The sequence below is a fragment of the Heterocephalus glaber genome, unplaced genomic scaffold, assembly GCF_053883595.1.
Source record: "Heterocephalus glaber isolate CG9 unplaced genomic scaffold, H.glaber_assembly_v1.0 deba00001472, whole genome shotgun sequence".
Classification (NCBI taxonomy): domain Eukaryota; kingdom Metazoa; phylum Chordata; class Mammalia; order Rodentia; family Bathyergidae; genus Heterocephalus; species Heterocephalus glaber.
Genome location: NW_028258315.1, coordinates 4050215 through 4069006, shown reverse-complemented (window position 1 = coordinate 4069006; position 18792 = coordinate 4050215). Strand labels below are relative to the sequence as shown.

The window sequence follows — 18792 nt, the reverse complement described above, 5'->3', positions numbered from 1 at the left end:
AGAATGCCCAGCACATGGTCCATTCTTAACTAATTTCAGTTTCCTTTTTCCCCATAGAACAGTGCCTAATTTATGAAATAGATGGGTTTATTAAAAGAGAATCTTTCATTGTTTTAAATAAATTTCTCATACACCCCATTTTCTATTGGCTTTGTAGCACACCAAGCAGCCATAGATACATAAATGAAGAATGGCTGGGTATCAATAAAACTTTATTTATAAAAACAGGCACAGGGCCATATTTGGCCTGTGGGCTATAGTTTACCAGCCCTGAGATAGTAGGAAAATGACTTGCAAACAGGCAATTATAATGGTGTATTTTGATAGTCTAGGTGTTTATCCTGACCATGACATGTGATTGAAGTACAGAGAAGGGGCTCGGACTCAGCCTGAGGAGAGATGACCCTCAGCTCAGGATTTGGAACCGGTCGTCTGTCCGGGTGTAATTTCATACCCTTTCTATTTTCCCTTGATTGTGTGCTTACAGTGCTCACATGAGCTCGCACACTGAGCGATGGGCACTGCACACTGTCCTCTGTCAGGACAGGAATCAGGGCGGGGCTCGGATGAGGACGGGCTGGGCTGTGGTAAGGACTTCCGGGGAAGGGCCTGGGGCTTTGGGGGGCTTAGGCATGGCAGGGCGTGGAGCAGGGAAGGCCAGGCCGTGGGAGCCGGGCTTGTGAGCAGAGGAAGGTAACGGCTCAGGAGGGGTCAGCAAGGTCGCGATACATCAGGACTGAGGCCTGTGGAGTGGGGAGCCATGGAGGGGCGTTTTCAGCGGACCGTGGGTTTCCTCCTCCTGCGTTTCTCTCCGAGACCGATCACTGGTCATTGGACTCTCCCACGGCCAGGCGTCCCTGGCACTCCTGTCAGACGGCCCCACGCTCGGCTCCTTCCCGGAGGGAGTGGGGAGCTCTTCAGCGCCAAGGCCACAGTCGGCGTCGCCGTGCGCTGCGCTAGAAGCTGTCCGCTCCACCACAGCAGTGTTCACCTTACTCAGTACAGGTCGGAGCGGGAGTCGGAGTGTCAGTCTCGCTGGAGGAGTTAACAGTCACTCTGTCGATGCTTCAGGCTCTGGGATTGGGGTCTTTCCCTTCCTTCCCGCTAACGTGAGGACCGTTAGTAAAATGTACATTGCAGATGTTGGGAAGATTGTTCAAGGTTTTGTCAGTAGAAGGATATTGCTTATCAGTAATCTCTGCTATGTATATATTGGACTTTCCCGAATGCCAGAGAAGCCATCCACATCACATGAATGAAACATCTGAGAAAGCACACCTCTGCTCAGAATGACGCACATCTTATTTTCTTGAAGGAAAAGTAAAAGAGCAAAAAGGAAAGGGGAAAGGTGACTTCTTAAATAGTTTTCCCAGAGATAATCACACGAGCAGCTCTCCTGAGGCCATGTTCAGGGAGTGATTTTTCTGTTTCCCCTTTAAATTCTCCTGGGAAGAACATCTCTGTCTCTAGCCCTTTAAAAAGGGTCAAACCGAATGAGAAACAGGAAAGCCCTGGTGTTAGTAAATGGAGCACAGCACTTTCTCCTTTACTGACACCCGGACACTGCATTTCAGAGAAACAGGAGACAGGAGCTAACCATTCGGAGAAAGAGACAAAAAGTTAGATCGCTGAGTAGGGTTGAGAATGAACCTAAAATTACCACGTAAGTCATAGAAGCAGAATCACATGGAGTTGAAACACTCTGCCATCTCTCTGGAATGGGTTTCCTGCAAGAACTTGGGCTGCAGATTTGTTAGGCAGAGTGAATCCCTGTCCAGCCTGGATGAGTTAAAAATCAGTTCTCTCTACAATTTCCTTCAAAAAGGTCGTGATTATTCTTTTGGCACAAGTTAGAAAAGAGTGAAAGTTGACAGGCAATTTGAGCAGCCATTAACAAAAAAATAAACCTAGAGAAACCAAACCAAAAAAAAAAAAAAAATCCCCCAGAGTACCTGGCAGAGATGTCTATGATGTCACCGAAGGAAGCTGGCCAGGGCACTGACTCTAATTGGCGCTTTTGTTGGCTACTGTTGACAGCAAGCCTCCTACAATTGGAGGATGAGCTTAGCAGCAAAAGGCAGAGAGTAATTTAAGGTTTCCAAGTCATGTAGTATATCTTGAATTTTGATGGAGTCTTTCAGGAAAAAGGAATGTGTATACTGTATGAAAAACACAGGCTGCCTGCATGTGAGAAGCTAATTGTGGCTCCTGAGCTTCGAAGCCTGGCTCGCGCAGGCTGTCCCTTTTGTCTGTAATGACTCTGTGCACGGGTGCGTGCTTCCACATGTGTGTGCCCCTTGCCATTTCTGTTGTCTGCAATTAGAGCTGCAGAACACGGCAGACACACAGGTTCAGGAGAGGCTGCTGAAATCATTTTTTAGGGGGACAAAGTGCTGATCTCACTTTTCTCTAAATTCTTGTGACCCAGTCAGGAATTTTGTTTTACTGAAGCCTTTGAAACGTCAAGCAGTACTGCTTTCTTTGTAGTACTGAACTGAGTATTTCCTGTTATCTCCACGGAAGATACTCTGGATGTCAGCACATAGCTCGCACCAGATGGGCAAATCCCTTGTGGTTTGCTGATGGGACAGAGCCCAGTGGCTCTCTGCCTCAAAAGATGAAACTTCAGGGGAAATTTTCCTTCAGTCCCCTAAAAAACACTTTGTTCTAGTCAGTGAGTGTTAGCATAAGAAACTTTGAGGCTATTGAAGGCTTGTTCCAAAGCAGTTTGTTTTTCTTTCCCTCCCTCCCTCCCTTTCTTTACCTTTCTTTACCTTTCTTTACCTTTCTTTCCCCTTCCTCTCTCCCTCCCTCACTCCCTCCCTTCCTCCCTTCCTTATTTATTTGTTGAAGTTATCTCACCATGTTACCCAGGCTGGCCCCAAACTCCCGGGCTCAAGTGATCCTCCTGCCTCAGCCTCTGGAATAGCTAGAACAACAGGTCCATGCCACTGGCCTGCTCTGTTTCATTATTATTTTTTAATTGACACCCAAGCTATTTTCATAATAAGCTTCCTCTAGGCCTAATTATTTAGGATGTATAAAAATACATACTCCTGAAAAGGTGGAAAAGTTTTGCCTCTTGGTTTGTTTTCTGTAATGGTTTTGTCTACTCTCACCATCACTTTTGAGCATTATCCTCTCATCGTAGAGTTCATAGATTAATTGTAGAAAGTCTGCAGAAGTCAAAATGGAAGATAAAGCTCAGCCTTTTCAATTTATTTTATTAGTACATGTTTACATTCCTTTATGGAGTTAGTCCATGTATAATGTAATTCTAATCTCACTTTTGATAGTTTGGAATGTCTTCTAATTTTCCCTGCATACGTAAACGTCTCTTGTGTTCAGTACTTTTTCATTCCGAGGATTCGTTAGATCGTGAGCATTTTTCTCAGTTCTCAGCTCCAGAAAGCAGGCTTTCAGTGGTGGGATTGTAACACTGGACACTTTTTGCTCCTGTGAAGTCATAGCCAGGGACCGCCGTTACCAGGGGCTCCTTACCCTCTCTGGTCACTTCTGTGGGAAAAATTCCAACAAAAGCAGTTGCTAGGATACAGGGTGGACGCTGCAGAGAGCACTGTGGTGCGTGATGCTAGATGCCTTCCAGATAATCAGCCTGTTTACCCTTTTGTACAGGTTTGCAACTACTTCTCTTTCCTGCCCCTTTAGCAAATTTTTTAAAATTTCGTTTTGCAAACCAAAATATGATTTGATTTTTATTAGCAGAATCAAACATTTCCTGAGTCTTTAAAAACCATTTATATTTCTTATTTTGTCAGTTGCCTGGGCACTTGACCGATTTCTGGTTGGAATATTAGTTTATATTGATGAGAAAATATATTTCAGAAAAAAATAAGTTAATACTTGTTAACTACTCAGAGTGTTAAGTAGGGATAAATTTTAGGGACTTAAGTCTTTATAAACTTGTTTCTGGTCTTTTTAATGCATAGTCATTTAAATAATAAATAAAATTAATAACAAACAGTTAAACTGTTATAAAATCTACCAGTCTTTTCTTTAGGTATTCCCTCCCACCACTTAGTTTTATCCATGCTGATCGCATCTCCACAGCCAAGGAATCTACTTACTTCCAATATTTTTTGCAATTCTTGTTTTGCATTTTATTTTCATTATTATTGAAAATTGTTTCCCTTATCCCTCATTTATTTTCCATCTTCTTTCAAAATTTCATTAGTTTGATGGATATCTCTCTACTCTAGTAAGTTGGCCGATTTGCTATTCCTTTAAAATAATATTAGTTGTATTTCTTGCAGTCTATCCTTAAAATGTACAGGTACAAAAAAATAATCTGCCAGACTTTCTGTAGCCACTACCTTTGTGTGTTTTTTCTTCCCCTTTTTTAACAGAGCATGTGGTGATCAGCACAAACTGTGAGAAACACGGACATGTCCGCGAGAGCCTGTGTCTCTCTGTGTAATCTCAGCTCAAAGGCTCCTGGGGTATCAGCATAGAGCGAGCGTTCCTGTTGGGAAAGGAAGGCCAGAGGCGAGCCTAGGATTGTGAGATGGGCCTGTGACTCGAACACTTTATGATCTTGTTAAACCTGCTGATGAAGTGTTAGCATGCTTTGCTGAAGGACTGTTTCAGTTGTTCTCTAGGGAACGGCCTTGAGGGGAGCAGGGGTTAAGTAAGGAGAGGCATGTATTAGTTCAGGAGAGCAGGCATGATCTTGCCTTGGAGCTCCACCCCAGAGCAATTTAATCAGGGAATGGGTTTCAATTTCCACATAACAGAAGCCACCCTGTGTATTTCAGAGATAAGGCTTGAGCACAGGGAAATGGCACTCACCACGTTGCTGGGGCAGCTGCAAGCTGGGCTCTGCATAGATTGCCAGCACAGTGCCCTGGAACCAGCCTGCCCGTGTCTCGGCTGGCTTTCTGGGGCTTAGGAAGTCACTGTCCCGGCCACTGGCTCCAAGACCATATTTTCTTAGCCACTGCCCTCACTGTTGGCTCCCAACCCAACGCAACGTCTGCCAGATCAGAGAAGAGAGAGAGATGGCCTGTTTACCCTCTCAACACATTTCCTAATGAAGTCAGCCCAGAGACAAGAACTAGGTCCAACACTGAGAGCTGGTTTGAAGTGTGTACCTGATTAGCACACCCCAAATCACATTGAAAACCTGTCTGGTCAGAGTGTCTGGAAGTGTTATTTGTACCTTTCCGGCCCACACTGTGGAAGCACACACCACGAGGCTGGCACCTCAGGTCATGAGCTTGTCACACCCATACCACGCGGGTTGTCCTGGCATCCTGGTGCAGGGGATGCTGTGGTCAGGATGTATTGGGACATACCTGGTGGAGTCGGTGATGGGCTTGATGAGGAGCAGAGAGAGGGTAAGGAAAGAGAGGTGACCAGGGTAATGTTGGAGACAGGACCCATTGCATTAAGTCTTGGCCCTGCACTTTTTAGACCATCACACCTGTCAGCCTGTTTCAAATTTTAAAAATTCACGGAGCCTTTGCCTCCCAAGTGACCAATTGCCCTATCGTCCCTGTAGCAATGTGAACCATGAGGACCGGGTCATCTCAAAATTTCCTCATACTTTTGACATTCTTTAGGGGAGTTCTTTAAGAGATAACATTCCGTTGAGACCTATTTTATTTTCCTGGTACATTTTTGTCAATACCAAAAGTGGAAGTCAAACAAGGGAGCCAGCTCAGTAGATTCCCCCAGCCCCACCTCACCCAGCCAAATGGAATGCACCTCTGGGTGGCCGCTGCCTTCAGAAGGGTGTTGTTTTAGGTGGATCCCACGCACAAGTAACCCTTATTTTGGTGAGCCTTCTGGGGCTTCCCACCCACATTGTTGATTCAGATATGCGGTCCATTCTCACATCCAATTGAGGACGGTTTGAGACACCTGGTGGCTGCCTTGCCCTGAGTTCCCTGGCCCACTCCACCCCAGGATGGGCAGGTGGATGCCCACAGGCTGAGATCAGAGGTGCCAGCCCATACTTCTACCCAGGCTTCCCTTCCTCCTGGCTTCTGGAGTGCTTCAGTCTCTCTACGGTTTAAATTTTGCACTTTTGCACTGTTAACTGATGGGAGTCTCGTGGAGGTGACCACTGAACAACTTACTAGGGTACAACTAAACTGGGTCTTGGTGGCCCAAGGCCAAGTGTAATCGTGGTTCAGGTGGCTAAGCTTATAGGAGTATTGGCCATTTCCTGCACTCCTCTGAATGCTCTTATTAAAGTCTTGTGTATCCTGGCCATCTAATAAAAGTGTAATGTGCTCCATCCCATCATTTAACCTCAATAAGCTGACTCATCAGTGGGAAGCCCAGGTGGATTCGGGAAGGTGTGAAAGCTCCGTGAATGCCAGAGAAGGCAGTCACTCCACGGCAGCAACGTGGGCTCAGGGCTGCTCCTCGCTTGCCAAGCACACGTCAGGCTAAGGTCCACACAGGTGCCATGTGGCTGGGAGATGAAAGCTTACAGGTGTGTGAGTGTCCCTCTCCCAGATCTGTCAGCCGAGCCAAGAAACAATGAATGCGCACACACTGTTCCCAAAGATGCTGTAGTGAACATTTAAAGGTGAATCTGCATTCCTGAAACTAGCAATAGGTTGCATGCCAGAGGGTATTTATTATTAAAAATCCATACCTGTGATCTTTGGTGTTCCAGGGTTGCCTCCGGGAGTACACGTAAGTCATCTTTGGGTGTTCAGTCCTGCGCTTGCAGCTTGCAGTAGTCCTAAATGTTTCATGTGGGGTTTGAGCTTTCCGCTGCTCTTGGAAGTTGATTGTCTCAGCCCCTCCCAGGATGGTGAAGTTCCTGGATTTTATCTTCACGATGGCAGGGGAAGGGAGCCAGGATCGCCTGGAGGTCCCTGGAAGCAAGGAAAGGCAGCAGCGCCATCAGGAGCACCCGGCTGGCTTGTTAAGCCACACAGCTCTGACATGTCCAGGGATTCCAGTGATGTGAACCTAGGCTGGGGCCCAAGAATTTGCATTTCTTGGTAGTTCCCTGGTGGTGCTGATGCTGTTGCCCCTGTGGTTCCAGAGTACATGACGAGCCCACTGGAGTGGTCACGGAAGGGAGATAGCCCTGCAGAGAACCCACATCTGAACTCTCCAAAAGATTCTGCATGACCCGCAGTGCCCTCAGCCCCAGACATGTGAACAAACCCAAGCCATCCTGGCCCCTTGTGCTTGCATCCCGTGGTCCCTTTCTTCCTGAGCCTGGGAGTGCAGATCCCTCTGGAACCAGATAGGGTGGAGGGGTCTCTGGAAACTCGAGCCACCTTGGGGCAGCAGCTGGCAAGTGTCGCCAGGAGTCCAGGGCAGGAGTGGGAACAGCATGAAGCTGCACCCAGATCCACTGGTGCAGAACCCCACAGCCAGGGAGCCGGGGAGCCCAGGAGCCCTGTTGGGCTTCTCGGAAATCCAGAAACGGGTGGGACTGAGCTTACAGGGTCTCCTGCATTCCAGTCTGGGCCTCAAAGTAGACAGAGCACCAGACACATGTAGGAAGACAGGGCTAGGGCAGGTCCCAGCCCTTCCTGTTGGCCTCCTGACCCAGAGGAGAGCTGTGTGTGGGCCTGGGCACCTGGTCCACACCTGGGCACATGTCCCCAGAGACAGCACAGGCTTCTCTCTTGCCTCTGCAAATGCAGAAGAAAGAAAGTAAGACTTGTTTTGATTTTCCTTATTAAATAAAACAGCTTAACGGTACAAAATAGAATGCATGTTGTATCTACTCATTGACTGGCTTTCTCTCCAAGTAGCCCGGTTCAATTTATATTGCAGAATCCAAGGGGGATTCAGAAGGAAAAACAAGAATGTTCGAGTTCCTATATCAACGTTCACTATTAACTCCTGCCTTTGTTTTAAAGATTGTAATTTGGGGAATGTTGTGGAATGAGAATGCCAGAACCCCTTCTGTTTCCCCCGTCATTACAATGCCCAGTGCAGAAAGTGGGCAGGGCCGCCCCACCCCCTGGGGGATGTAGCAGCTGTGCTGGTCATCGGGGGTCACAGATGCCCCATCTCCTGGCCGCCCCCCCTCCCACCCTTCCCTGTGGTAATCAGGACAGAGGCAGTACATATCCCCAGATTTCACACACCATTCCTCCAAGCCTTAGACAGTCCATTCTAGACCAAAACACTGCATTTCGATTTGTGAGCAGATGGGACTTCTCAGTGGATTTTCGAAAGCATTGACAAGACCCCTGGTGGTCCGTGTGACGTGGCCCTGAGGATGCTGCCAGGGTGCTTGCAGGGTTATAGCATTGCCCTTGTGATTGCCTACGACTAGCTCTGTGTACGTCTCTGATTTATTCTCTATTTGCCCCTCTCTAGTGGGATCTTGTGTGTGACAATGCCTGGAAGGTGCATATCGCTAAGTTCTCCTTGCTGGTTGGATTAATCTTTGGCTACCTAATAACTGGATGCATTGCTGACTGGTAAGTACCAACACGCCTGCCGCACAACCTTTGGAAGCCACACCGTGCTTTTGCTGGTCACGATGTGGCCCATGCTAGCGGACTACTACTGTGTCTTTTCTCTGCCCTGCTGTTGATGCCAGAGCTGAAAGCTGATGCTGCTATGTGGAGAATGCAGAGCCAACCGAACTGGCCAATACACGTAACAGACCACTTGAGAATGGAAATGTAAATACGTGCAATTCTCTAGCTGCCAGAATCTAGCAAAACCAGCCTTTAGCCTAATCCATTACTGGATGTTTAGGAAGACCTTGAGGACCTAAGCGAGTTCTACTGGCCACCGGGGAATGGGTGCATGGATCACCAGATGCATTACACAGCAAGGGTTGGGGTGCACAGGTGCAGCGGTGTTCATCTATAGTCCCAGCAGGAGTCTGAGGCAGAGGATTACTTGAGCCCAGAAGTTCTGAGGTCAGCCCTGTCTCAAAAACAGAGGTAAAAATAGGAGAGGAGCTGGAGACCTTTCACCTGCAGGAACAGAAGGGGAGGGCAGTGTTGATTGGCATCTCAGAGTGTCACACACATTTGGGAGAGTCTCTGCCTTGGAGGGAGACGCCTCTCTGAGGGGTGTGGGGAGGAAGACTTTGGAGGATGTCAGCATTTGGGTAATTCCCAGGCACTGCAGACGATGAGCGTGCATCCTCGGGTGGATGAGGGGGTGTGGGCGCCTAGGACGAAGTGTGGATGGAGATCGGAGGTATTAATGACAGTGCTGATGATGGCAGCAGCGGCGTCTCGCACGTCCTGATTCCTGTGTGCCAGCCATGGTGAGAGACAGCCCCACACACTCAGACGCCCCGTCCTCGCCTACCCGATTAGGTAGGTGCTGTCACTACCTCTGCTTCCTCATTGAGAACCTAAAGCTCAGAGGCTTCAGTCAGTCCCCAAGCTCATTTGGCTTTAAGCTGGGCTTGACACCAGGGCACGTGGCCCCAGAGCGCGTGCCTCACGCCCTCGCTCTGGCTGCAGGCTCTCTGCAGTCACGAGGGCGCTGGGGCACTGGGCCCAGCGGGGAGACAGCTGCACAGTGTAGTGGCCGCCCAGGGACAGAGGGGTGGCATTGTGCTTTCCCCATCCGCTGTCTTCTGAGGAATCCTTTCTGTCACTTTCTGTGCTGTGAATCAGCACATCTGGGGCCTGAGGACCCCAGGGCTGAGGCGGTGGGGAGCGAACTGCGTGTCTCTGTGATGCCCCCTGTACTTGGGCCAAGGCCAGGGCTGGGTGTGTTGGGGCGGGGCAGGGGAGAGCAGCAAAGGGTTCCCAGGCCACTTTAAAGTGGTGGAAATTTCCTTCCTGAAGCTCGTGTCGATTTGGGAGTTCTTTGCACTGCGTATAATGTGATTTCCTGCGTACCCGGAATTGGCTAAGTCACTTGTAAATGCTTCCTAGGGACACAGGCCCACTGGACAGTCACAGAACAGCCGTCAGTGACCTCCGGAGGCCCATATCAGGGTCCCTTTGGCTTTTTGTTTTTGTTTTTTGAGGTTAGAAGGTAGAATTCTATTTAACCAAAGGTTTGAATTCATAGGTTTTCAGCATAAGCTTTACTGATCTGAAAGATGCTCTTTCCCAGAAACCCGCATTAAAATAAATTAAGTATATATACTACTATGATCTCTGTCACCGTCTTCCTGAAAAATGCAGATTTGATGGAGCTTTTAGCGTCCTTATTCAGTAAGCGATTTAATAGAAAAGTCAGTATGGGCTTTATTAGTGAACCAGTCTGTGAAGGTATAGGCTCCTTCAGGGTTGCTCCGTGATTTCTTATTCTTGCATGCACACATTGATTGGCTGACTGATCACACCTCAGACCTGGGACAAAGGACTGGAGAGTTCGGGTCCTGCTCTGTGAGTCCCTGGGAGTCTCACGCTGCAAACCCACTGAGCCGCTGTCATTTTTCCCAGGGTCCACGGGGAATGGGCCAGCGGGTGGGTCCGGGCAGTCAGGGCAGCTGCTTTGGTGGGTTTTGAGACATTTTAAGTGGCCCTCTTTCAGTTTGGAAGTTTGGTGTTTTCCAACTCCATTTGCCTTTTTTTTTCATTTTTTGTTTTTGGGGTTTTATTTTTTTAATTGACATTTTACTCCTTGCTTAAAAGGAGGGGAACTCCAGGACTCATAGCTGGGAGCTGGTTGCTTGGGTGCAATGGGAAGGCGGACCAAAGTCATAGGATAAGCTTTCTGAGGCTTCAGTCATCATGTTTAAACATTTAAGTAGTGCACTGTTTTCTTTTGAAAGCTTTGTTTCCCACTCGGGCTTTGTCTGGGGAGACCCATCAGGCGGCGTTGCATAGCCAGATAGGCAGGTGGTGGAAGAGACGCCAATCACGTGCTCCTGTGCCCTGCCTCAGTTGCTCCTCGAAAGATGTCCTGCTTTTGTAATCCCACTGATGGGTCACATCAGAGGGCCCCTGGTCTTCAGCTCCTGGTGCCCAGTGGGGGGCACAAGCTGCAGACCCTTAGGGAAGGTGAGAGGGAGCTCTTCGGGGAAAGGATGCCCCAACAAGGGTCCCTCCAGCAGTGCCCCTCTGTGGCCCCATGACAGACCCTTCTTCCCGAGCTCCTTGCTGCTGAGAGCTGCAAGGCTGAACATTGTCCCTCGAGGGTTTTCTTCCGGTTTGACCACTCCGTGTACATAATCCCCTTATTCAAATCTCTCCAGTGACTTTGAGTGGTGAGACCCTACGTCCGGTCCTGATGGCTGCTGTCACAGATTACTGCAGGCTCAGTGGCTTCAGCAACACAAATTAACCACTTTACAGTTCTGTGGGTCCCAGCCCAACAGGGGTCTCCCTGGGCCGAAGCCAGGGAGTCAGCAGGCCACACTCCTTCCCGTGAGCTCTGGGACAGTCCTTTCCTTGCTTCCCAGCTGCTGGACCGGCCTATGTTCTGGGCTCTTGGTCCCTGCCTCCTCCTGGTGGCCCTCATACCACCCGCTCTGGGCTTCCCTCAGCCAAGGGGCCCCCCTTGTCCCACCTGCAAAACACTTCGTCTCCAGGTCCCTACCTTTAATCCCATCTGCAGAGTCTGCTTTGAGGGTTAGGACATGGATGTCTTTGGGGCCTGTTATTCTGCCTGCCACAGATCCTGAGTAGCCACCGCCTCGCTTTGCAGACGAGGAGTGAGGTTTTGTCTTCTCGGAGGGGATATCGCTCCTGAGAGCCACCTCGTACAAAACCTCCAAGGCTGTAACTTGTCGTGAATGCCCACTGGGTCACCCACGTGTGCCTGCACTCCACAACAGCCCCACTGGGGAGACATTACTGGCCTTAGGAAAAGGAACACAAAGCTCCCTAGGACAAGCTTGATCTTCCCCAACCCCACATCTTTCAGAAGTCATTTGAGCTTGGATTTAAAACCAGGGCACTCCAACTTCGAAGACCACATGTCAGTCCCTGATAATAAGGTTTACCTAGTGATATCAGCAATTCTGGGAGGAGGAACTTAGAATGGCTTGTATAAGATTAAAAAACATCGAGCATATTTTCTAAACAGGGAAAACCATGTGTGGTGGGCATGAGGGATGTAGAAATGCGGGTAGGAAGAGAGCTCAAACAGTTAGGTACCATGGGGTGGGTGCTGTGTTGGCACCCATCATCTCCTTTCCTGAGTGGCCTCAGTAGCCTGCAAAGCAGGATACTTATCCCCATTTTACAGAGGAGGTAGGTAAAGGTCAATAAAAGTGGATATCAGAGTTTATTTTTTTCCTTCATGTTAGAGAAAACTCAGTCACATAAATTTATATCTGTAAATGAGTTGGCTATGGATGGAATCATCTGGTAAGGTCTTTCCAGGTAAGGGCTTTGTGACCAGAGCAAGGGTGAGGGGAAAGACAGCTAAGATCTCCACGGCAGTGAGGTACATTGCTATGAGCTCATAGCCTTGATCTCATTTCCCAAAACCAATGTGACCAATGGAGTTGGTTAGCACTTTGAAAAGTCCTGAAGGAAATGCTCCCCATTATTTCTGCTCCCACATTTTCTTAAAATTGCACCCATATCGTTCATAGAGTAAGTCTATGCCTTACTGAGTGTCACTGTTTTGGTAGAAGAGATTTATTGAGAGATAATTCCTATACCATAAAACACACCCATTTGAAGCACATGATTCCATGAGTTTTAGCATATTTACAAAATTATACAAGCATCTCCCACTCTAAGTTTGAAGCATTTCCATCCCTTTAAAATGGTGCTGGAAATGTGCTCTCCATTCTCGCTCCCAGCCCTGGGCGACCACAAATCTACCTTCTGTTTCAGTAGATTTGCCTTTTCTGGCACCTTGCTCGTGTGTCGATGCCTTCCAGTAAGCCACACAGCTACGCTGTGTGGTGTTTAGAGCACCAAGCCTTGCTTCCCCTTCTCTTTTTTTTGACCTGGCAAATAGCGTCCACTCTACCCCAGTGTCTCTGAGGCTGCCCTTGCAGTCCCAGCCAGGTGAAATCTATTAGTTTGATGAGTTATTGCCACTCTTTTATCTCGAGTGAGTTAATGAAGAAAAAGAAGGTTGCTATGGGAGGATGGGGAACAAGTGGTTTCCCCATCCTTTGGACCTCTCTGCCCTGCCAGCCTCCCAGAAACACATCGCCCTCTACTGGTCCCCAATCCGGCCTGGCCTGAAGGGTTGTCTGTGAATTTAGTGCCAGCTGTCCTTCCAGTGTGCTTCACCCGAGCACGCTGCCAGTCCCACGCCAGTTATTTAAAGTTCAGATTACATGTCGTGGCCTTGCATGTGATCCCTTACAAATCGCTGCCTCTCATGTAGCTGCAACACACAGGCAGTGGGCTTGGCTTTGGCTCAGTAGGCTGCCTGTGAGATCAGGTACTTGTCTTAGTGAACAACCTGGAGAACGGAAGCAACGCCACTTCATTTCATGCCCTTCCTGAATTTCCAGCCAGTTCCAGAGGTCAGCAGCTTCTCGAGACATTTTATGCTGGGCATGTCTAGCTTCAAGCTTGGGGAGTTCTCACTGATTCTGCTGCTCTCACTTGGAATCACCCCTGCTTATATGCAGAAGTAGACTCAGCCACAGGAATTGTGTTCATGTCTCAGTTCTCTTATCCAGCTGCTACTTGATCTCTGCCCCCTTAGCTCCAGGGCTTGGATTGAATGATCCCCTTGCTGCCCCAGTAAGTAGTCCACGCAGTAGTCTGGTGAAGTGGCCTAAACAGTATGAAGACTTCGTCCACACATCTTCAGCATCTATGGAGCATGTGCTGGATACTGGGTTTCAGCATCTACTGTTGCCATCTTGCTTAACAGTGATTCCCACCTTTTTCCTTCTCCATCTGCAGGGTTGGCCGTCGGCCTGTGCTGCTGTTTTCTGTCATCTTCATTCTGATCTTCGGCCTGACCGTGGCGCTCTCAGTGAATGTGACAATGTTCAGCACACTCAGGTTCTTTGAAGGATTTTGCCTGGCTGGAATAATTCTCACCTTGTATGCAATACGTAAGTTGGAATCTTCATAACTATTTTATAAAAGTCAGCCAAATCATTCTTGCCTGGGAGGTTCTGCGAAAGATACTCTGCATGCTGATTGTTTGGGACAACAGTCTTTTGGAAGCATAAACTTTAGAGGTCCGGATGGTTGTGAAAGAAGATTTTTAGGCAACACCATCCAATGTTTATTTCATTTTTACCTCCAGCTTGGGCTCAGTGTGCGACAAAGGACGTGTTAGGTTGCATAATGGCTTGGAATTGTGGGGATCTGCCCAGAGCAGCTATGGAGTGGCTTTTGCTCCCTACCGAATTTTTCACATTGACAGTCTGTGCATGTCCAAATCCAATTGTAACTGAGTTTCCCATACTCAGTTCTGGAAGAGTATACCAAGTTCCTATTACTATGTGATCTGGCTGAGCTCTATTGACACCGTAAGATTTCTTCTTTTTCTTACAACCATACAGAGTCCAAATTTTCCACATTTCCGTGTGACCTAAGGGAGTCTAGAACTGAACTCTAAACATTAGTCCTAGATGAACAAATGCCAGGATTTATATTTTTAAAAAAGGTGAAGTACATTTTCTTCCATTGATCTGTCATGTTTATTGGCCATATTAGCTTGCTGTCAATGCTTATGTTTCACTTATTTGTAGTTGATTTTCTAGAAGACAACTGCATACCATAAAGAGGAGAGTTTCAGGCATGCATGTTTTAATTATTAGGTTTTTACTCTTCAGTTACCACATGGAAAGATCTTTGGGTACACTGTATGACAACTTATGATGTTTGGTCTTTCTCCCTTTGATAACATGGATAGAAATTGAGTATAGATTAGGTAACAATTTCTAACATTATAAAATAAGAATAGTTCTATTTCTCTTAAATTTTGACTTCTTTAGGTAACCTAAATTTTTGTTCCGCTGGAAGTATAACCAGTGCATGCCATGGATTCTTAGCCTCAAGGAAAGAAGGAGCATGAGAAGAAGTACATTCTTCTAAACCCATAGTTTGTAATTTTGTCTCTTATTCCAGCATTTAACTGAATTGCAGTTACTTTTGCAGTTTGTTTGTGTTTATCCCTTGTCCCTTGGAGAGTTCTTTTAAGACAAATGTGTGACAAGATTGGTTGTTTGAGATGATGGTGTTTTCAGCTTTGTTTCTTTGAAAAGAAAAACAACAATGACGACATAGGTGTTGGGCTTGAACACTTCCAGACACGACACCTGCGATGTTCTCTGTGGCTGTAACCCCGTCGGTCTGTGCAGTGGAGCAAGCACTCCACTCTGAGGAGACGAGAGTTCCCCAGTGGGGTTTTCTCTCCAGGCTGCCACCCTGCCAGCCTCCAGTTGTCCCAGGAAGATGACAGTCTGGTCCTTCCACAGGACCTGCCACTGGAGGGGACAGCTCTGCACATTGCTGAAAGAGAATATCTGTGCTTTAGGCACACAGTGGACAGTGCAGCTTCAGCATCGCCACCCCAGTCAACAGACGGCTCAGGGAAAATTGCCCGAGAGCAAAGATGCCATATTGGTTTTGTCTTGCACGCCAAGTGCTAATGATTGGTTGAAGCTGCCAGAGGCCTGGGAGACTTTTGAGGACACTTGGGGCTCAGCAGCAGAGAGCACCTGAGTCCATTCATCATGTCTGCCAGCGCTGAGGCGAGAGTTAGGGAGAGGGCTGCACGTGCTGGGTGACATTTGCCACCTGCATACACTGTCCCTGAATTAAGCCAGGCCAGGCGTGGAGCGAGCTTGTTTCAGCCTCACATTGAGATGTTGTACTCACTTGTGTGATCACATTGTCATAGCAGAGGCCATATGAAACCTATTGCTATAAAAAATGATGCTGAAGATGTTTTCTCATTAGATGACATAGTGTACTCTTCATAGTAGAAAGTCCTACTTCAGAGCTGCACAAGGAATGTGATTATCTGGACAGAGAATCCTATAGGCCAGGCATTTATACATTTTTTTTTCTGTGAATGGCCAGGTAGTAAATATTTTAGGCCCTGTAATCTCTATGGTAGCTATTCAACTGCCATTGTAGTATGAAAGCGCCACGAATAATATGGGAATGAATGGATGTGGCTGTTTCAATAAAACTTTATTTACAAAAGCAGATTTGTCCTGGGGGATAGAACTTTTCATCCACAGATATAAAGGGGCTCATGTGTGAGCCTGACAACACAAGCTTTAAATTCTGAACTCCCTTCCTGGTTCCACCTTAACTTCCTTACTTTATTTTTTATCCCAGTTTTCTATCTCCATCATATGTATTATTTTATTGTATGTATTTGTGTAAGCAGCTTTAATTTTTTCTGCAGTAAAATGAGATACTAGAAAGGTCACATTTTCTTAAATTTGGTGTTATGGTTTGTGTCTACATGTCCCCCCAAAGCCTCATGCAATCACAGGTGGGGCGTTTGCAGAGGTGGCTGGATCTAGAATGTGTGACGCTAGAATTGATTCATGTTGCTAGTGCTAGGATCCAGGGCACTAGGATTAAGGGTGTGAGTGCTACCCACCCTACATAGCCTGGATAAGACATAAGGGACAGAAAGAGCTGTGGTTGACCTTTGCTTGCTTTGCTACCTTCTGCCAGCCATGAACTGTTTCTCCTCCACAATGCCCCTCTGCCCTGCCACCCTGCCTTGGAGCCAGCCAATCATGGACTGAAACCTCTACACACTGTGAGCTAAATAAACCTTTCCTCCCTAACTTGTGGGTGTTGGGTATTTTGTCTCAGCAATGAGAAAAGTAACTAAAACATTCAGACTAGCTTCAAACATTGTGTCAAATGCCATTGCAATGACACTGTCCAAGAATCAACGAGTGACTCACTGTCGGAGCTAATAAAGTTCCTAGGATAGCACCATTAAAATAAAGCAAAAGAATATGGAAGATGTCTTGGATTTCATCAAGATGATATTTAAACAATGAAACTTAAGCTGAGTTGATAGAAAGATGGCAGAGGAGCCATGTTTGGCAAGGGAGAATCAAAAAGAAGAACCAAAGTCACAATGGAAAGGCAGGACAATATGGGTGGGCTGGGGTGGGGCAGCTGAGACAGTCTTGGAAGATGACAGAGGTGATGACAGGAGAGATGTTCTGGTCAACAGGGCAGGCAACTACACATTTCCAGTCAGTGTGCTTGCTGTCATTTTATATACAAGTAGTGTATACGTTTAGGTGAAACTTGGGAATTTTTTTTGCTTAAAGAAAATTACTGATAAGCTAGATCACAGGGGTGAAGTCATTTTTAAGTCTAAAGAACACTTTAAAACTCTGGACCTTGATTCTTTGGAAGTTATATTTTTAATGGTCCACAATTTTTCTCCTCCTTTGACCAGAAGGTTTTTTGTTTTCAATCTCCCTTAATCCCCTTTCTGGAAAGGCCTGGCCTTTCTCTGAACAGGTCTGGACATCATTGTTGTTTTAATCCTGGAGGTGCTTGGCTATAGAAGCAGGAAAGTAATGATTTTTGCTATTTTGATTTCTCATGTAGCTTACCACGAGAGTGGACTCTTCATTTCGAGAACTGCTGCTGACTTGTGAAAGTTTTCTGCTATATTTGCAAGTCTAACTAAGGTCTTTATTTTTTTCCTGCTTTAAATTTTTTCTTTGGTACATTGTGGTTAAATATTCAACCCTTTAAACTTTTGTTTTCTTCAGCTTGTCAAAGAGAGAAGTGCTTGTGTAATTAGGGCATAAATTAGAGATTATTGGCATCTTCCCAAGGAGTCTCTGCATAGAAGCAGTGTACGCTGGCAAGAGCAAGAGAGAACAGGCCAAGCTGAGTGAGTTTAAGTCGGGCCACAAGTGCGGTTCCTCTGCCTGCCTCTGAGACACTGAAATAATTCAATACACATGGGTTTCATCAGTGGCTTCATTTTACCTTTACCTCTGGACAACACACACACACACACACACAGCAGAATACTTGATTTAACCAGCCAGGGGCACAGACCAAGAAAAAGAACCAATAGGTCACACTTCCCTGTTTGTTTATGAAAGCAGGGCCGGGATTTTGCTCAGTGGTTCAGCTGCCTACCTCACAAATGCAAGGACCAGAGTTCCATCCCTGGTACCAAAAGAAAAAAAAAAAGTTTAGGAAAGCAAAGTCATATCACAGACTAAAGAAATCGTCACTTCCCAGTGTCAGCAGACGTGGCCCATCATGGAATGAATCCCTTCCCCACACCAGGATTTCTCATATCTCAGGCAAGAGAATACAGCACCGTTAGGACGTATCTTTCTCCCAAAGAAGCCTCTGGCCTAGTGGCCCACACTTTCCCAATTTGCAACAATGAACGATATCTTCTGCTGGCAGAGAAACCTTACTTTAGTTAGTGTGGCCAAATGGACAGAATTTTCTTTTCTTTATTTCTTTTCTTTTATGTTTTTCTTAACAACAGACAATTTCTTTTGAAAAATTCTCTCAAAGATGTTCTTATTTTAATAACTCTACTTAAACCTAGGCAGCCCACATAATTGGATGAATTTTACACGTAATCAAGGAGTGACCTGAAATTTCACAGGTGACTGAGTTACTGATTACACTGCAAGATTAGAAGCCAGGGCTTGGCTTCGCTGGTAAATAGGAAGGCTGTGTTATGCTGTGCTGTGGGTGGTGTGCGGCTCTTTCTCACACGGTGTTAATGGTTTTCATTCTCTGGGAAGTGGTTGAATAATTGCTAATGTGCTGATGTCGGACAACCTCTTTTCCCCTTACTATCCTGTATATTGTCAGGCTCCTTTGTTTTCCTTAAGTCTGATAATTTGTGTTGTTTTACTGTCTGTATCCGTGTGAGCTGCTAAAGTCTTGGTATATATTTCAGTCGTTAAGTGGCACCGCTATGCTGTAATTTTCTTTAAAAGTATGGAGGGAC

General features: G+C 46.7%; 1 protein-coding gene across 4 annotated transcripts in view; it reads left to right on the top strand.

Moving 5' to 3' along the window:
* The window catches only part of Slc22a23 (solute carrier family 22 member 23), a 156630-nt gene that overhangs the window by 24185 nt on the left and 113653 nt on the right, over nucleotides 1-18792 (top strand). For all 4 annotated transcript variants that reach the window (XR_015439281.1, XM_087181745.1, XM_087181744.1 and 1 more), the window contains exons 2-3: nucleotides 8326-8429; nucleotides 13758-13912. Coding sequence is in view for 3 of the 4 variants with exons in the window: in XM_087181745.1 (XP_087037871.1) it covers nucleotides 8326-8429; nucleotides 13758-13912 (259 nt within the window). In the remaining variant the exon portion in view is untranslated. The remainder of the gene's footprint in view (nucleotides 1-8325; nucleotides 8430-13757; nucleotides 13913-18792) is intronic.